Below are 17496 nucleotides of genomic sequence, written 5' to 3' on the forward strand. Positions count from 1 at the left end.
TAAAAAGTTTTTTATAAAAATCCGAAAGTTATTTTCGGCTAGTTTAACCTAATTATTAATATTAAAGCTAAATACGGTATCGTTAACGAGGATATATAAAATTTCGACGAGACAAGCTTTATAATAAGTATAATTAAGTTAATACTCGTCGTAATACGCGCTAATCGGTATAAAAAAGCGAAATCGGTTTAATTTAATAATTAGGAATAATCGACGGCTATTAAATATATTAATTCGTAAAGCTAATATATTCCGCCTTTTTAATTATTTAAAATTAATATTACCTCGCGAACTAGTCGCGCGAGAATAGCTTACCGGGCGATTAAGTAATTAAACCGATTTTTAATAAATAAACCGATAACGAGATAAGTTTAAATTAAATTAAGCACTTTAATAAATATATTAAATCGTAAATAAAGGGTCGCTACCGCCTCTTAATTCTCGACGGCCACGAGAGCTATATTTCGGCCGAATTCGAGGTATACTACTAGGATAATAATATTATTATTATTAGTATACCTCTTTATTTATCGCACTTATTTTAACCTCTCGATATAGCACTTTATTCGCCTTTAAAACGTGTTTATTCGAAAGAAATTAAGCTATTTATTAAGGCCTCGATAAATTATATTACGAAGCTTAAGTTCTTTATCGCGTTTAAAGCCGTATATTTTACTGTTTTTATAAAAGCTAATATTAAATTTAAATTTAACGTATCCGGTTTAATACTTTATTATTCGAATAAAGTAATAAATAAATTAAATATATAACTTCGAACGCTTATATTAAAATAATCGCGACCCGGGATTTTAAGCACGTATAACCCTTAAACGCCGTTTAACTTATAATAAACGACTAAGCATTTTATTTATATTAAAAAAGAACCTATTAAAGAAATTTTTTAACGCTAATTTTAAATACGGTAAACCAGATAGCGAAGGGTATAACCCGAATAGCTTATAAGGTGACCATATTAAAAGATTAGGTCCGCACCCTTCAAGATGCCAATTTGGCCCTTTCGAAGCGCCGGAAAGCTAAAAAATCACGAGTCCAGCTTGGAGGAGCCCTTACCATTAAGGAATCTCAAGCGCTACAGGACGAAAAGGCAAAAGGGAAGCGTTCACCGATCGACGAAGGCGAAAATGGTGACTCGTCGAAACGACGTGCGACGGGCGGTAGGCGCTGTGGCAACTGCGGCGAAACTGGTCACAATGCGCGAACGTGTAAAAAAGATATAAAATTAAGTAGCGAATCGGATAGCGAATAATTTTAATTAATTTAAAACGTTATAATTAAATAAACTTATATAAAAATATCGAGATATAAAAAAAGTGTCCGATTTAATAATATATTCGATTTAATAGTAAACTATGTTATATTTATTAAAATGTTTAATTTAGTTTAAATTTATTTCGTTATTAATTTAATTATTAAAAGTCGGTTTAATTATTTAATCGCCCGGTAAATCGGTTTCGCGAGACTAGTTCACGAAGTAATATTAGTTTTAAACGATTAAAAACGGCGGAATATATTAATTTTACGAATTAATATATTTAATCGTCGTTATTTATTCCCGATTATTAAGCTAAACTAATTTCGCTTTTTTACGCTGCTCGGCGCGTATTATGACGAGTATTAACCCGATTATATTTATTATAAAGCCGGTTTCGTTAAAATTTTAAATATTTTCGTTAATAATCTCGTATTTCGCCTTTATATTCGCGATTAGCGTAAATTAAATAAAAATAATTTTAAAATCTTTATAAAAAGCCTTTTAATAATTATACCGACGATTTATTTTAGTCTTTAAGTTCGAGTTACGGTTAATAAAGCGCCTAACCTAGTGCCTACCGACGTGGTCGCCGCCGCGCGACGCGGTAAAAAGAATTAGCTATATCTTTTACACTAGCGAGATCGGGAGGTATCCTTCGGATATTTAAATTAATTATATATTTACGAAGTACCTCTTTTTTAATTAAATTTAATTTACGTCGTTTCGGTCGGATTTCGCGTTTTAAAATTCGGCCGTAAATTCGATAACGTAAAATTAATTCGAGTATATTATAAACTTTTATTATTACTCTTTAATTTATTTAATTTAGTTTATTTCGTGTCGCTTAAACTATTAAAACTATTCGATATTTTTTAAAATTAATTAAGTATTATAATTATAAAGGTATTACGTATTAAAGTTTAATTATATTAGAATTAAATTTAAATGCGTCGCTAAGTAATATACGTCGCGTAGTGGTAAATCACGTTAGTTAATTAAAAAAAACAAGTCTTACATTTTCTATTTACGTAAAATTCTTATTATATTAATTTTAATTTTATTAATTTATACCGGCTTTAAAAAACGAACTTCTTATAATTACTTTTAAAGTATTATATATTATATCGCCGTTAAAAACTTCGGGCTTTTCGTAACTCGGTTTTATTATTTTTAATAAATAAACTTATTTATAAAACCTTAATAAAAGCTTTATAAAACGGGTTGAGAACGAGTTAACGCTATCGTTAAATATAATACTTTACTAGTGAATAATTAACTAAAGCTTAATAGCTTAAAATATATATTCTTAACTTATTTTTATAAACCGGTTAAGTAAAAAATAAGTAATATAAAAGGGATTACTCGAACTTATTAATAAAGTAAGTAAGGGTATAAATTAAGGGGCTATATTTATTTAATTAGCTTAAACTTTATAAAGTGAAGGGGCTATATATTTAATATATAAGCGTAACCAATATCCCACTTTATTACCTCGCTGTTATACTATTATAAAATGGGATCCCACGCTTGCTAAATTTGGACCCTAGAACAGCGCTTTCTCTTTTTAACGTGTATAAAGTAGACAGAAGCTTTTGTCTTCGACGAGATTCGACATAAAGACAACCGGATAAGAGCATTGTTGCCAACAAACAAAGCCCCTTCACTCACCGATGATTCCAGCTGTTTACCCCTGAGATCAGATCAACCAGAAGTCTTTTTCGATGCCTTCTCCGCCTCAAAGATACTCTTCATATTCGCCCTCACACTCTCCTCCAACCCCGTCCACCCGGGCCGCCCCAACCGCCGCAATAGCTCCGCCCCCCCTCTCATTCGGCACCTCGGTCTGATCCGTCCCCAAATCCTTCACGGGCACGATCTCCTCCTCCCGGTCTCCGCCGTACCACTCCATCATCAGCCGCCGCACCTGGAACCAGCTAAACCGCTCCCCGAACCCGTAGATCCGCTCCCGGTCCACCACCCCGTCCTTCCCCCCTGCGTCAGAGCCGCGACGAACAGCCGCCCCGCATCGCCCGTGTCGACGTGCCACTGCGGCTGCATCGCGTCCAGCACCTGCCGGTACGTCCCGTCCCAGACCCAGCGCACCATGCCCGCGGTCGACGGCACGCCCTGCGGCCCCGCCGGGTCGAGGCAGCGGCCCATGACGCAGTCGAGCAGGACCGCGTTGCACGCGAAGCCGGGCTTTTCTTTCTCGACCCACGCCCAGAACGCCCGCTCGAGCCGCGTCTTGATCGCCATGAAGGGCGCGAGCATGTACTTGGGGTCCGCGTGCGCGGGGTCGAACGTCACGATCCCGTTGGACGGCCGGGACAGGTCCAGCGCCGTCTCGTTCCACGACTTGGCGCTCAGCGTCTGCCTCAGCGACGCGTCGGGCGTGTACGCGGCCCACGCCGAGCTCGTGAAGACGAAGCCGCGCATCAGCCCGTCGGATGAAGCAGAAGAGGCGCGCTTCGCCGCGTCCAGCACCGCGGCATGCATCGGCCACTCCTCCGCGAACGCAGCGTTGACGTCGCGGACGCTCAGATCCACAGCGCCGAGCACGTGCGCGACGCCCGCGACGCCGCGCATGGCCGCGTCCCAGACGGCCGGGTCCGTCATCTCGGCGGGGGTCGAGACGCGCGCGAGCTCGAAGCGGCCGGGGCCGTAGGCCCGGTCGAAGAGCGACGTCATCCAGGCGCACTTCTCGAGGTTGCGCACCTGGCCGCGGACGCGGTAGCCCGCGGCGAGGAGCTGGTCGGCGATGTGGGAGGCGATCAGGCCGTTGGCGGCGGTCACGAGGATGAGGGAGTCGCGGGGGATGGTGGGTTCGGCCATGACGACAGAGGGTCGCGGGTGGATTCCCGGAGTAAGTATCAAGGTATTCAAAAGTGGGAAGGAAAGACTCCAATGCTCTATTAGTAAGAAGAACGATCTCGCTCAATCCCTTGCGTAGAGGCACACGTAGACTCGAATTGGTAAGTACGAAGAGCGAGTCAGCTTGGAATCGGATAGTTTCTCCCTCCTTTATATCTTGCCCGTGTTCCGTCCAATTCTGCAAGGCCGCCAGGGCTGAGCTAGACCGCCGCTAGCTGCATGACGGTGGTGTGACAGACAGCGACATGTCTCACTTCGGCCACGAGAAGCCGTCCAGGCCGTTGTCCCGCACCTCGAGGATTGCGACAACCCATGGCGACAGACGTCGGCGAGACTTGCTTTTGACGAAGATTGTTAATCAGACCGCTTAGCAAAACTTGCTTATTATATCGTTTTCCACATCGTGCAACGTGTCGAATTGGGAAATCTTGGGAGGCTGGGCGATGACGTTGGTAGATCGAAATTGCTGGGCGTTCCAACACCACGTCAGATCGATTGGTCGCACCCCACATCGTCCCCCAAAGCGGCTAATAGTGGACTGGCACACGATTCTCCCCCGCGCGCTTATAAATCAGGCCTGAGGGCAGCGATTAGTGAGCACTAAGGACAACCAACTTCAGCGCGAGATCGCGACGATCCTAATATCGTAGGACATGCACGATATAATATTGCTAAAAGACGATAAGTTCAAAAGGGGTAGAAGAAACTTACGTACAGTCGTAATTGAAACAAGCTGTCATCGCTAAAACGAAATACGCTCCCGCCTATCTAAATAAAAGTGCGCGAGAATAAGAATACAATCCCATGTCCATGTCTATTCCACCCTATTCATTTGCCCCTAACCTGACCTCCAGGCAATCACGAGCACAATGTTTTCATACAATAACTTCGTCCCATATCTAACAGAGTAAAAGAAACGGGCGAGCACCAATCAAACGAGTGACAATCAAGAACAGTTGGAAAATCGAAGTCGATTGAGTCTTTTCTATCTCAGGGGTTTGCTTGAAAGGTACGTAAGCGGAGTAATCTCCAAGGAGCTACCCCACACTTGACGGCCAAAGCCCTCGTGTGATGCATGTACCATGGTGTGAAACGCGCTTATGCCATGAAGGCGATGCGGTTGCGGCGGACCTTGTTGCGGTTGTTGTTGTTGCCAGCGTTGTTGCCGCGTCCATTGCCATTGCCAGCACCAGCACCAGCAGCGTTGTTACCGCGTCCATTGCCGTTGCCAGCACCAGCAGCGTTGCCGCCACGGTTGGCGCCGTTGGCAGCATTGCCTCCGCGAGCAGCACCGTTGGTAGCTCCGCCGGCGTTGGCATTACCGGCACCGGCACCGTTACCAGCGTTGGCCTTGCCTCCGCGGTTAGCTCCGTTGGCTCCGTTACCTCCACGGTTGGCGCCGTTGCCGTTCTTGTTGCCACCACGGTTACCGCCGGTAGCACCGCCGGCAGCACCGCCGGCACCGCCCGTGGGAGTAGCGCCAGCAGCACCAGCAGTAGCCGAGGCCTTGCTGTCGATGCCGAGGACCTCGTTGACGGCGAAGACACCTTGGTCGTCCGAGGTGGGGGCCTTCTGGTTGGCCTTGACGTAGGCGGGGAAGTCTTTGACGTTCTGGGCGATCTGGGCCTGGACGGCCTTCAGCGTCTGGGCAGTCTTGATGTTCTGGGGCGTGTTCTTGTTGGCTTGCGTGTCGGTCTGCTGGACGGCGAAGCAGCCACCGAAGGGGCCGTTGGCGGCAGCGTTGCGGCAGCGGACGGTGCAGACATCGCCAGTGGAGGCTGTGCGGAGGACGTGTTAGTCAGTTCGAGATTCGACCAACACGGCTGCATATATAAACAGCTTGTAGACTTACCTCCAATACACGCCATGTTGGCGGGCATCTTGACCTTGAGGCTGATGTCGCCGTTGTTGTTGGTGGTTTCGGCCACGGTCAGGTTGACCTGGCCAACAGCACCGGCGGCGTTGCTCTGCATGTCCATGTCGCAGATGTAAGGACCCTTGCCATCGGCGTTGATGGCGCGGATCGTGACGTCGACGTTGGCTCCCTTGGTGACCTGGGTGACCTGGTTGGCCTTCAAGGCGATCTCGGTGTTCTCGCCGATATCCATGTTGCCGGCCAGGAGGGTTCTACCGCACTCGTTCACCACATTGTCCACGATCTCCTGCTGCCTGATGACGTTGGCATCGGGCTTGGTGGGGTCGACTATAGGTTCCCAAAGTTAGATATCAGCTGGATGAGAAGGGCTCACTGCAGGTGTGTGGCATATTTACCTAGCAGACCAAGACTGGCCGGGCCCTTGGGTCCCTGAGCCTTGACAATGACACCTTGACCGTGGACGACGGCAGCGAAGGCCGCGGCCAGGATTGTCTGACGGATGGAAGGCATCGTGACGGTTGAGAGTAGAAAAGGACTGGGAACTGCGACCTGCACGGCTGGTGGGAATGAAAAGAATTACGGATAGAATAAACGGGAGTAGTATAAAGATTGACGACGAAAGGTAAAGAATATCAGACCCGCTGGCGGAGAGAAACAAATGTAGAATGGATGAGCGAAAACTGAACAAAAGACCCGAAGTCGAGCAGAACGGCAGGAATCGAAGCCATTATAAACGACTCGGCTCGGGAGGAGAAGACGCTCGGGTTGCGATGCGATGTGGTGACGGGGACCTCTGAACCAGGTATCGTGGGATAGGGTAGCAGTTCGTCCAGGGGGGTTCAATCTCGACGTCTCCCCTTTTTTTTCTCTCTGTCGCTTGGCCTTACCCCCTGGTCTGGTGGAATGGATTGCTTGCGTCAATTGACTGACGCCTCGTTCAGAAACACCAGCTGGGTGGGAGAAGGGCATTCTGCCCAATCAGAGGGGCGTCGGTAGTGACGATCATCTGGAACAGAATCCGTCGCATGGATGGGCCGATTGTGGATACGGGGTCGACGTCTGTGGAGTCGTTTACAGCGGTCGGCTCGAGTTGACTGGCGGGCAAGACGCCCGTCTGGCTCGTTTGGGGATGTTTTCCTTCAAACTTCAGACAAAGAACCCCCCGGCGGTGCAGGCGGACACTAACCTAGCAGCACATCAAACCCCACCCCTCGCCCAGGTCTAGGCTCGGAATGGGTGCCAGGGCCCTTGGCGTTCGCCCGCTGGGAATGGTACGATGTGATTTTGTTCCTCTTCGTGTCGGGCCTGGATGCTGCCAAAGGGTTGGACAGAAAGCTGGAAGCGGGACGTCGAGAATGTGCCAAGTCGTCGGAGACAGGGGGGTCTGGTGTTTCGGTCCATCCGCTAATGGTGATCCCTGGACCTGTCGCTGTCGCTTTGGAGAGGTAAATGAGTCTAAGGTTAAAGGGAAGCGGGAGGATGGGCAGCAGGAAGCAATCCCGAAGAACCCATATGGATTCGTTCCCGCCAGGCTTGCGTAATCCTCATGACTCGGAGGAGCCTTGGTAGCGCGTGCAGCAAGGAAACAGATTGTGGTAGCATTTGCACGGAATGCATGCGAACATAGTCGCTGTGGTTGCGTTGCGGAAGTCAGAGCAGTGGTGGCTTGCAGGATGAAAATGGTCGTTGGTGAGTGTTATTAATATGGCAGTGATAGCTGAGATCCGATCTCTGTGATCGCTCTCTTCACCCACTAAAATCCCCAGAAACTACCACACTAAGTGCCCGACTGCTGTCAAGACTGCACCTGAGCTCCAGAAAACGTTCAATTCCCAATTTTTTCTGTTTTCCAGACCACGTTGTCGTGCTGCACATCTAAAACTGGATTGGAAAACTGGACTGTAAAACTGGAAAATTGGACTGCCACCACTCCACCTCCACAGACTGTCCTGCGCCTTCTGCGCCTCCTGCTACCGTCGCATTGGAAAAGCGACTGCGCTCGGTGCCTCCCAGTCTGGCCAGTCTGGTCTCGAACATTCCCAAATTGGACAACGCATTGATTGATGCGCCGTGCACGTCTGCACCGAAGTAACCTCGTCCTCTTTTCCTTACCGGCGAATTAGGTAAGAACCAGCACAAGTGCAAACATGTTGCAGTTTCTCTCGCCGTTTCATCTTTGGCCGGCTCTAGTTTACTTTTAGACATTGGGGAGGGGTCGAAGTTACAGGCCTCCTCTCTAGCGCCCCCGCCCCTGTCTAGCACCGGCACTGCGCACCTTTTTCAGCTGTTGAGCTTGCGTGGAATCCCGGAGGCTCCCACTTCAAAAAATCAGGACGAACCAATCGGCCAGCCGCTGCGTCCCCATTACCGCGGGCCCTTGGTGCATTCATGCTTAAACGTTCACTGTTATTCCCGCCTCCCGCCTTGGTTAACGAGTCAAGCTTGCTCAGGGCCATGCTTTTCTGCTGTTTCGTCTCGAAGATCACCAGGGCTATGGTGACGAGGACTCAGCCAGTAATTAGACGACTGCTCTGCAGGTGGTCGCTTACACTGTCGGCAAGTGCAGCTTCAATATGATGGCAAGCAGTGCTCGGGCAGTGCCTTACGTACTTCACTGGGATACGACTTCGGATCCTGCGATATAGCAGTCTCTGGAATTTGTCTCTTGAACGACCACTTAGGATGTAAGCTGTTTAAGATGCCAACTACAGCACACACTCTTCACCCAATTCAACATCCTCGTCGTCCGACATTGGATGCACTGATGCTCCAGATGAAATACAACCGATAACCTTAAAGTTAGCTGCCAAGGCCAGTCCGCAATCCCAGGGTCTGATTGATGCATTCGTTTATCTTCGTGGGTTCTGCACCCCGGCTTGATCCGGGGCAATCTCTACTTGTCATATGGCACGATATATCGCATTGGCCGATGGACCAGAGCTATCCACCCACGACTCTGCAGAGTATTTATATCTGCAGTATCGCAGCTTCTGTTCTTGCTCTTCTTCTCCCTCTTCCTAAATTCCTCTATACACCTGAAGGATGATTGGGACGATCCAAAGTATTTCTCAATCGCCTTATTGAAAACAACCTGCATGAGACCTTCCGGGTCTACTAATAACACATGCATGCTTCCCAGCACGTTTGCCATTAACGCAATTAGTTCATAGATCTGTTGTAATCTATCTAAGCCACATGATTAGCTATGCTACCTCATGATCACTACCCTACCTAGGCATCTATTATCTCGATATTACGAGATTAAGTACATGTAACTGAATATGGGCCATTCCGGTTGGCCTCCTTTGGGATGAGCAACCATAGTATTAGACGGCGAAGAGACCGCCGTGGCCGCTCGACTGGGCCAAGTCCCGAAGTTCAGAACATATTCCCCTGAGAACGAAAGACTGGCCAGCTCTGCAGACTCCGCGCTTTCTCCACGAAGGAAAACATGATAGTGACATGTATGAAAGCTGTTCGTGAGCGGTTCTTGCTATTTCTCCAGGCGGTGATTTGATTGCATGACTCTCTACCTATCCTCGCGAGCCACATCAACCAAAGCATCTCTCCTGAAAAGGTAACACCCCAACAAGAGCTGCCTACAACGACCCAGAGTACTTCCAATACGTCACGTAGTTGAAATCCTTGCCTCCATCGTACCACGGCCCAAGACTAACGCTCTTCCCATCGCTAGTCGTGCCCGTGAACGCCAGCCCAGAAGACGACGAGCTCCGCTTGAGCGTGTCCAGCCTTATGGTGGGCGCGGAGCCGACGCCGCTGTTGCCGTAGTTGCCGATCAGGACGACGGGCCCGTACGAGATGGCCGCGAGGCTCGCGTCGTCGTTGGCCTTGATCAGGTAGAGGCGCATGGGCAGCTTGATCGTCACCTTGTCGCCGTTGGCCCACGCACGCGAGGGGATCTGGGCGTAGGTCCCGGTAGCCGTGGCAACGTTCTGCTTTGCTCCGTTGATCGAGACCTCGGCGCCCTGGCTCCAGGACGGAATGCGGATCTTGAGGCCGAAGGTCCCAGTACCCGAAACGGTCAGAGTAACGGTGTCGACGTTGGGGAAGTCGCCCGACTGCGTGACCCGGACGCCCTTCTGCGACCAGTTCAGCGTCGAGGGCGCGTACAGGTTCACGTAGAGCGACGCGTCGTCGTAGCCGTAGATGGCGTCCATGAGACGCGTGTTCTGCTCCACGCCCGACCCCTGGCAGCACCAGAACGAGTCGTAGTCGGTGCTCCAGGTGCCGCCGCCCCAGACGGGGCCGAGGCCCTTACGCGCGCCCGGGTTGAGCGAGGAGAAGTACGTGATGTGGCCGTGCGCGCTGTGCGGGTCCTGCGCGCCCAGGATGTGGTTCATCAGGGCGCGCTCGTAGAAGTCCATGTAGCGCGTGTTGCTGTTCTCAGCCGACGCGCCCTCGAGCGTCCAGAGCTCCCGCGTGAGTTTGAGCATGTTGTACGTGTTGCAGTGCTCCGCCGTGTCTTTGGTCAGGTAGCCCGCGATCGCGTTGGGCGCCCGGAAGTGCTCGTTCTGGCTGTTGCCGCCGATGGCGTAGCTGTGGGCGCCGATGACCATGTCCCAGGCGTTGCGGGCGACGTCACGGTACTTTGCGTGCCCGTCGCCTTGTATTCGTGCGCGGCGCCGACCCATTTCGGGATGTTGGTGTTGGCGTGATTCCCGTTGAGGCGGTCCTCGTCCCGCGCGAGCCAGTCGAACGTCGAGGCCTGGTCGAAGCGCTGCGCGACCTTGATCCAGCGCTGGTCCCCCGTCTGCCGGTACAGCTCCGCCAGGACGTCCTGCATGCCGCCGTACTCGACGTTGAGGACCGACTGCATCTTGTCGTAGCTCAGGCGGCCGGTGCGGTTATCGACCCAAGCCGCCATGTTCAAGAGGACCGTCTTGGCGTTGTCGTCGCCGACGTTGCGCCAGACGTCGAGCAGGCCCGCCATGGTCTTGTGGAGGGCGTAGTAGACGACCGTGGTGCTCTGGCCATTCTCGACCTTGTCGAACTCGGACTCGGGGAAGCCGCTCAGGTAGCCCGCCGCAAAGCCCGCCGCCTGGCTGTTGGCCTGGCACTTGCGCAGCTCGGCCACGAAGCCGGTCGCGCGCGCGCGGCACTCGTCGTCTTTCAGAGAGGCGTAGCACTGGGACCACGCGCTGAGGAAGTGGCCCTGCATGTGCGAGCGGAAGGGGAAGTCGGGGGCATCCCAGCCTCCGTTCCTCTGGGCGCCGTTGGTGGATAGCTTGTGCGTGGCGCGGAAGTTGTATAAGAGGCGGTTTGTGTCGACCGACTTGAGATAGCTCAATGTACGGTTCTGAATTTGGCGTTAGCAAGTTGGCAACTTCTCAACCAGCCTGGTTTGTCATCAGATGCAAGGGTTGGGTGAAGGAGGGGGGCTCCAGGCTCGTCGACGGGTGGTTCATGATACGAAATATGCGTGGTGGCTCACTTGGTTCTCCTGTACTCGGCCATCATTCAATGTGACTTGACTGATGTCAAAGGCATGAGCCACGACACCGATATCACCCGTGACGATAGGTGCTACCTGTCCGGCAACCAATGGTGCCCACGGTGCTGTCAAGGCCAGGGCCAGGCAGCTGGCGAATATCCCATGCATCATGGCGAGATTGAAGTTTAATAATAGAGGAAGCTTTTCATATCTGAACCCGAACGCTCGGATTCATGCGTATCCAAGGCATGGAGATATATACCAGAAATATCTGATCGCAGGTTCCTTTTCGTCCAGGAAAGAGGCGAGGTCGACAGGTGACCCAAATACGATGTTGCAACACTAACGACGCTTCGAACCTGGTTAATAGTCGTGCCCTTTTCTTTTTCTCGCAAGATATGCCAGCATTGTTCCGAATCATGAGGCCCGATTGGCACGCTTAAACAGAAATACGCACGCTAAGCCGTGCGGGGTGCATGTTGAGTGTGGGCGATCGTCTGTCAAAATGCAACCTTACGCTACTGCATACAGGTAAGAGCGGGATACTCTCTCCGAATGGACCAGTTTCTTGTAGCTGTCGAGGGGTCGATATACAGATATTGGTGGACCTTGGCAGACTCGTGTGGCCCATCAATCACCTGAGCATTCCCCCTCTTGCCCTTTCCGGAACTCGCTGCGTGCTTTGATTGGTGGACCAATCCTCGGAGAGTTTGTCCAGATTGATTGCCCCATCATGGCGTGGCAACCTCGAGTCGAACCACCAGTGAGGGACAGCTACAGTCAAGTTATATTCTATGCTGGCTGGGAGAGAATAACGAAAAACGGAAAATGCATGTATGGAAAGGGTTTCGCCAAGGGCAATTTCTCATCTTGCCCTTGCCCCTACTTCCGCTCTTGTCGCCCCCCGCCACAGTGGGATAGAGGACGTCCAGCACAGGGGGACAAAGGGCATCCGTTCAGCACAGGGGGGGGATAAAGGACGTCCATAATCCCCGCCGCCTCCTGTGCCGTCGCTTTACTCCACATATTTGGATGCCCGCGACCCCACCCGAGGCCCTCAACATCGCACGAGGGAAATGGGCTCCTCTATACAACTGTCGTTAAAATTGGGGCTTATCGGCATTATTCACGAGGATGCATAGGATATTGCGGAAGAAGTCGAATGGTCTGTGTGGCGGCGCAGCGTTATTTATAAAGTACACAACTAGGTAGTCAAACCGGAAGCCAAGTGTATAGCCAATTGCTGAAAGAAAACCACACACCCATATAATCGTATACCCAACATAAGATAAGGTCTGTTCAAATTCCAGTTCTTCCTTAAGAAGGGGACCACGTTGACCTGTCCGGCCACGGTCTCCCTTTGCTGGAACGCGAGGGATTATGTCGCGGTGCCATCGACTTCGTATCGTCTTGCTCGTTTGGCCCTCTTTTTCCGTTTTCTGTGTTGCCTCTGCGCATTCAGAGGCGCCGCATTGCGAGAAGAAGACGAGACAGGCGGCGATAAGAGCAAAGCAGCCTCCTCGTCCTCCTCCCTGATGGTCTCCCTTGGCATGTTGCCTAAAGCCAGGGAGGCCGCGACTGCGAGATCGACACTTTCCATCGACTCGAAGTCTAGTGGCAGTGCGGATGCGGCTGTTCCAGATCCGGATGAGGAAATGACGCCGCCACCGCCACCTCCACGGTGCCGTAGCTCCGGCGGACTTCCCGAGATGACGCCCGTGAAGTCAAAGTTGGCGATTTCCTCATCCAGTCTGCGCAGTTCCTCCGAGTTCCTGCGCAGATGGTAAGCTACATCTACTAGCTCAACGCTTTCGAGGTTTTCCTCACTGGGTGCCTCGTCCTCCTCTTCCTCTACTTCTTTGTTTTCGTACTCATCAGGTAACTCATAATCCTCATCGCTCCCTTGCTCCTCTTGCTCCTCTTGCTCCTCTTGCTCCTCTTGCTCCATTTCATCTACTCCATCGCCAAGATCTTCCTCACCTATGACCGAAAGATTCACTCCCTTCTTCTTCCCCTGGACCCGCGGGTATCGGCAAGGCGCCTCCCGTAGCTCGTCATTATCCTCGCCCTCGACCCCGACATGAATGCAGTTCTCGCCCCGGTTGTACCAGAGCGGGAAAAATTCGCTTGTCGAAGTGGCGAAAGCGACGAGCCTGGAAGGATTTGTGGTGCCGTTCCATCACCAACTTCACGTCGTCGCCGCGGCCAGTCAATGATAGCGCGATGCGCCAGGACCCCCTTCAGCGGCTGGCCAAGCTCGAGCAGGTCGTAGCACCGGTAGTGTTCGAGCGTCTGCCCTTGTTTGTTCTGGACCTCGTAGAAGGGGTGGCAGATCAGCTTTTGGCGGTCCGTGCCGGTGACCTTACCCTCCCAGGTCACCTGGCGAGTCTAAGTACGTAGTAAAGAGGTGGTACACGTTAGTGGCTGCACCCTGCTAACAATGGCTCCTGACTACTGGCTTACCTTGCTCAAAAGGAAATCTGCCAAGTACTCCCACTGGCCTTCCCGGTTGGGATCCCCTCTGGGGGCGTGGGGCTGACGCTGTACCCCAATCGCCGCCCCGCGCTCAAAGAACTGCTGTATCGTCGTGCGGTTGGAAGCCGCATACATCGTGCCTTGCGCAATCTTCATGGAGCTAGATGTACATCGTGAGCCGAGTATGTCGCCCAATTGAACCCACGCCAAGCTAAGCAGCTACAAAAACTCACTCATACGGCATATCCAGAGTATCAGTGAAAAAGGGCGGCGCGATGCCATTATCCTCGCACATCTGCCGCAGCTTATGCTGCAGTCCCTTATGGCGTGACGTCCCTCCGGAAACCACCACCCGGGGCCGAATATCCTTGATGCCCTTGAGCTCCTCGATCCGCTCGCGGGCCAGCTCCAGCGGCCGGCGCAGCGCCGCGTCGAAGTACCGGCACAGGGTCTCGGGGTCGAAGGGGATGAGGAGCGGCTCGGTGTTTCCCACCACGGTCTTGAAGAGGTAGGCCCTGTCACCGTAGGTCGGCCCGTAGCTCACCTTCTTCCAATTGAAGTCGTCCAGGAGTTCCTGTCGGATATGCGGGGGCAGGCGACGGCCCTCGTCCCGCTCGATGCGTTCGATGGCGCTTTGGGCAAGGTCGTACTCCCATTGCTCGCTTCCGCCGCCGGCACCTGGGCATCCACGTCTTGAGGGTTACTACTGAACTGCTACTGCTATACTGTAGACAGATTGAAATATCAGGTACCTTTGGGTCTCGAGATGAGATAGAAGCTCGGTGTGCCCTTTTTATCATAGACAATGTTGAAAGTGCAAGTGTTCTAAGGCCATGGTCAGCTCGTATTGTTGTACCAGACGCCGATATATGCATCGCACCATGTTATGCCCCCCAAAGTCGAAGAAAAGTAGAGCATCGTGTCTCACGGACCCTTGCCCTTGATCTCCGTCGTCGGGACGGAGCAGCTTATCACTGTATCCCCTGCTCAGAGGTTCGACTCAGTATACAATGCAAGGCGAAACAGAGGTCTTGTGGTTAATTAGTTGCTGCGACCGCAGGTACTCACGTGCAAAGAAAACGGCCGAGAGCTTCGGTCTCGTACACGATGACCACTTTGTTCTTGTACCGAGGCCCGAACACCTTGACTATGATGGCGCGGTACAGGTCCTCGAAGTCCAACGTCCACTGTGATGGGACCGAGAGGCCAATTGTATCGATTTCGTAACGATGTTCCTTGCACATGCCATCAATGAGGCACTTCAGTCTCGAGAAGAGCTGCTCCAACCCCTCCCGGAGCCGCTGCTGGAAGGCCGCATCGTCTCTGCTGTTCATCAGTTCTTGGACCATGGGGTACTGCTCCAGCAGCTCATCCGATGCATCGACCAGCGAGTAGAAGGCGTATTTGGCAGAAACAGACTTCCGGGTCGGGTCGGGCATTTCGTATAGGTAGATGGGGCCCTTGGCGTCGAAGGGATAGATCGAAGAGGAGAAATCCCCCGCGGAGAATCGCTGCGATTGCATGTCTCGGTTGGTCTCCTGCACATGCTTGGTGCCGAGGACGGCTCGTGTGCTGGTGCTCCCTAGGTCGATCCCGAGCGTGCTTTGATTGGGCGCGTTTGTTAGTAAGCCCTTAGCAGGGGTACGTGACTATACGAAAGGGCCGATCGCTTACACTTTGGTTTTCTTCATGATGGCGCGGTGTGGGATTGGTATTGGTGATACAGCCGACAATAGAGGAGTAGTAATAGTAGCAATGATTTACCTACTAGTGTTACGGATAGTAAAGAAAAAAAAAAGAGATCAAGTCTTCTCCGTCTTCTTAACCACCTTTATTAAATAGAAAGAGTTTTCACAGAGCGTACAGCAGACCGCGTTGATCTTATCCTGTTTATGTTGTCAATTACCCCGGTCACCGGGGAACCTGTTACGCGAGCCGGGCTTCCATATTCTATGTACTTATGCTTATGTATGGCGCATGAAGGTACTCGCATCTGTGAGGTATGAGATGCCCTGTCAGTTTTCGCTGCAGGGCAGCTGTTGGTTGGGACTGTTTACCAGCCAGATCACATATTACTGGTTGAAAAGCGCCACAAACCATGACCCCGACCCCCTGACCGGGATCAAGGCAACCATACACATCTCTTCAACTGGCGAAATTTGAAACAGGGTTGGGAAACATTAGCGAGGAGGGTTGCCTTCTTTGACTCCGCGTCTTTTATCTACCTAGAGCGATGGGAAAATCCGCAGTTCAAAAACATCCAGTTACTGAACTTTTCAACCAGCAACCACTCCGAGATGTCCCGGACTCACGTGGAAAGTGCACTTGAGGAGCAGACTATCACCAACGCGCTGGAGGACCTATCCAAGGTCGATAAGGTCTTCTACGATGCGTATGCGCATCTCCGACGAACCATAAAACAGTCTATCAAGGCATACACCACCTTCAGAATCGAATGCGACGACTTGATCCTACAAAGAGACGCCTTGATTAGAGACATATCTGCAATTGACCCCGAAAAGGCTCTTCACCTGCAGGACGGAACCGATTATGCAGTCCCTGGCGTACTGTTCGAAGAGGGTGACACCTTGCTGTCCATCAAGACCGCCCCGAAGCGCCTCGCCTCCCCGGAGCCGACTCTGAAAAGTGACGATGCAAGTGGTCTCTCTGTCGTCAGCCCATGGCGGTTTGATATGACCGACTAACTGGACTGGCTCAAGGGCCTTCAAGGATCATCCTCGACCGAACCGCTGCCATTACCCCCGACACCGAGGGGAGCGCCGAACGGCCCGAGCCGTTTCTTCAGCATCCCAGCAGCGACCACTGCCATCACTGCCACCACCACCACCACCACCACCACCACCATCAACAAGACAACTGCGTGAGAGACGAAAACCACCTGAACCATCCTCCCCCGCCATCGCCATCGCTGCCGCAGCGCCATCCGCCCCCAGTCTGACGATCAAGACCGACCACGTCACCAAGGAGCACTACTGGGTCTTTGACCTACCCGCCGCCGCCGCGTCCGCTCGCGGACGCGACCGCACGGCCCTATACACCCTGCGCTGCCCCGCCGGCACCTGCGACAATCCCGTCTTCTCCAAACACCCCCCTCCGCCAAAGGCGGGCCGAGCGACACTTCAAGAGCTGCGGGGTCAAGTTCCGGAACACGGCCGACCTCGTGCGTCGGTACGCCCGCTTAGGTATGACTTGCGAAACGGGAATTTCCTACTTTCAAGTGATTATTGTGTCCTTTCAATTGGACTTTGAGCTGCCCAGTTTGCTGACAGAGTTCCTGATGTATAGTGGTATCCGGCCGTAAGGACAGAGAGGTGAAGAGGACCTGGGCGAGGGCACACAATTTGCGTTTGCTGGCTGGCGATGAGGCACATTTGGCTTGCGAGAATTTGGAGTAGACAAAAGCTGGTGTACATTCAATATTATTAGGCTTCTCATGGGGAAGCTCATCTGTTCTCGTAGCCCAATGTTCTTGTGTTTAATACAGGGAGGAAACAGTCCTTGGCCACAATAGCGCGACATTACCCAATC

The 17496-nt window shown here is 51.7% G+C and overlaps 5 protein-coding genes across 5 annotated transcripts; 1 reads left to right on the forward strand and 4 right to left on the reverse strand.

The window, feature by feature from the left end:
• Nucleotides 1-3008: 3008 nt before the first annotated feature.
• PG997_010901 (uncharacterized protein) lies at nucleotides 3009-4105 on the reverse strand (the record flags this gene model as incomplete). The annotated part of the gene is made up of 2 exons (XM_066815216.1): nucleotides 3009-3257; nucleotides 3284-4105. The coding sequence occupies 2 exons, from the start codon at nucleotides 4103-4105 to the stop codon at nucleotides 3009-3011; spliced, it is 1071 nt and encodes a 356-aa protein (XP_066664506.1).
• A 1137-nt stretch (nucleotides 4106-5242) lies between these two features.
• PG997_010902 (gas1-like protein) lies at nucleotides 5243-6530 on the reverse strand (the record flags this gene model as incomplete). Its single annotated transcript, XM_066815217.1, has 3 exons — nucleotides 5243-5922; nucleotides 5997-6347; nucleotides 6416-6530. The coding sequence occupies 3 exons, from the start codon at nucleotides 6528-6530 to the stop codon at nucleotides 5243-5245; spliced, it is 1146 nt and encodes a 381-aa protein (XP_066664507.1).
• Nucleotides 6531-9619: 3089 nt separating this feature from the next.
• On the reverse strand, nucleotides 9620-11643 carry PG997_010903 (uncharacterized protein; the record flags this gene model as incomplete). The annotated part of the gene is made up of 3 exons (XM_066815218.1): nucleotides 9620-10627; nucleotides 10669-11337; nucleotides 11473-11643. 3 exons carry the CDS (start codon nucleotides 11641-11643, stop codon nucleotides 9620-9622), a joined length of 1848 nt encoding a protein of 615 aa, XP_066664508.1.
• Nucleotides 11644-12850: 1207 nt separating this feature from the next.
• Nucleotides 12851-15638, reverse strand: PG997_010904 (uncharacterized protein; the record flags this gene model as incomplete). The annotated part of the gene is made up of 8 exons (XM_066815219.1): nucleotides 12851-13452; nucleotides 13581-13860; nucleotides 13936-14107; nucleotides 14181-14625; nucleotides 14700-14772; nucleotides 14828-14930; nucleotides 15016-15549; nucleotides 15622-15638. 8 exons carry the CDS (start codon nucleotides 15636-15638, stop codon nucleotides 12851-12853), a joined length of 2226 nt encoding a protein of 741 aa, XP_066664509.1.
• A 606-nt stretch (nucleotides 15639-16244) lies between these two features.
• On the forward strand, nucleotides 16245-17269 carry PG997_010905 (uncharacterized protein; the record flags this gene model as incomplete). Its single annotated transcript, XM_066815220.1, has 3 exons — nucleotides 16245-16619; nucleotides 16678-17150; nucleotides 17227-17269. The coding sequence occupies 3 exons, from the start codon at nucleotides 16245-16247 to the stop codon at nucleotides 17267-17269; spliced, it is 891 nt and encodes a 296-aa protein (XP_066664510.1).
• Nucleotides 17270-17496: the final 227 nt, after the last annotated feature.

The sequence above is a fragment of the Apiospora hydei genome, assembly GCF_038363865.1.
Source record: "Apiospora hydei strain CBS 114990 chromosome Unknown utg000008l_segment0_segment0, whole genome shotgun sequence".
Lineage (NCBI taxonomy): Eukaryota > Fungi > Ascomycota > Sordariomycetes > Amphisphaeriales > Apiosporaceae > Apiospora > Apiospora hydei.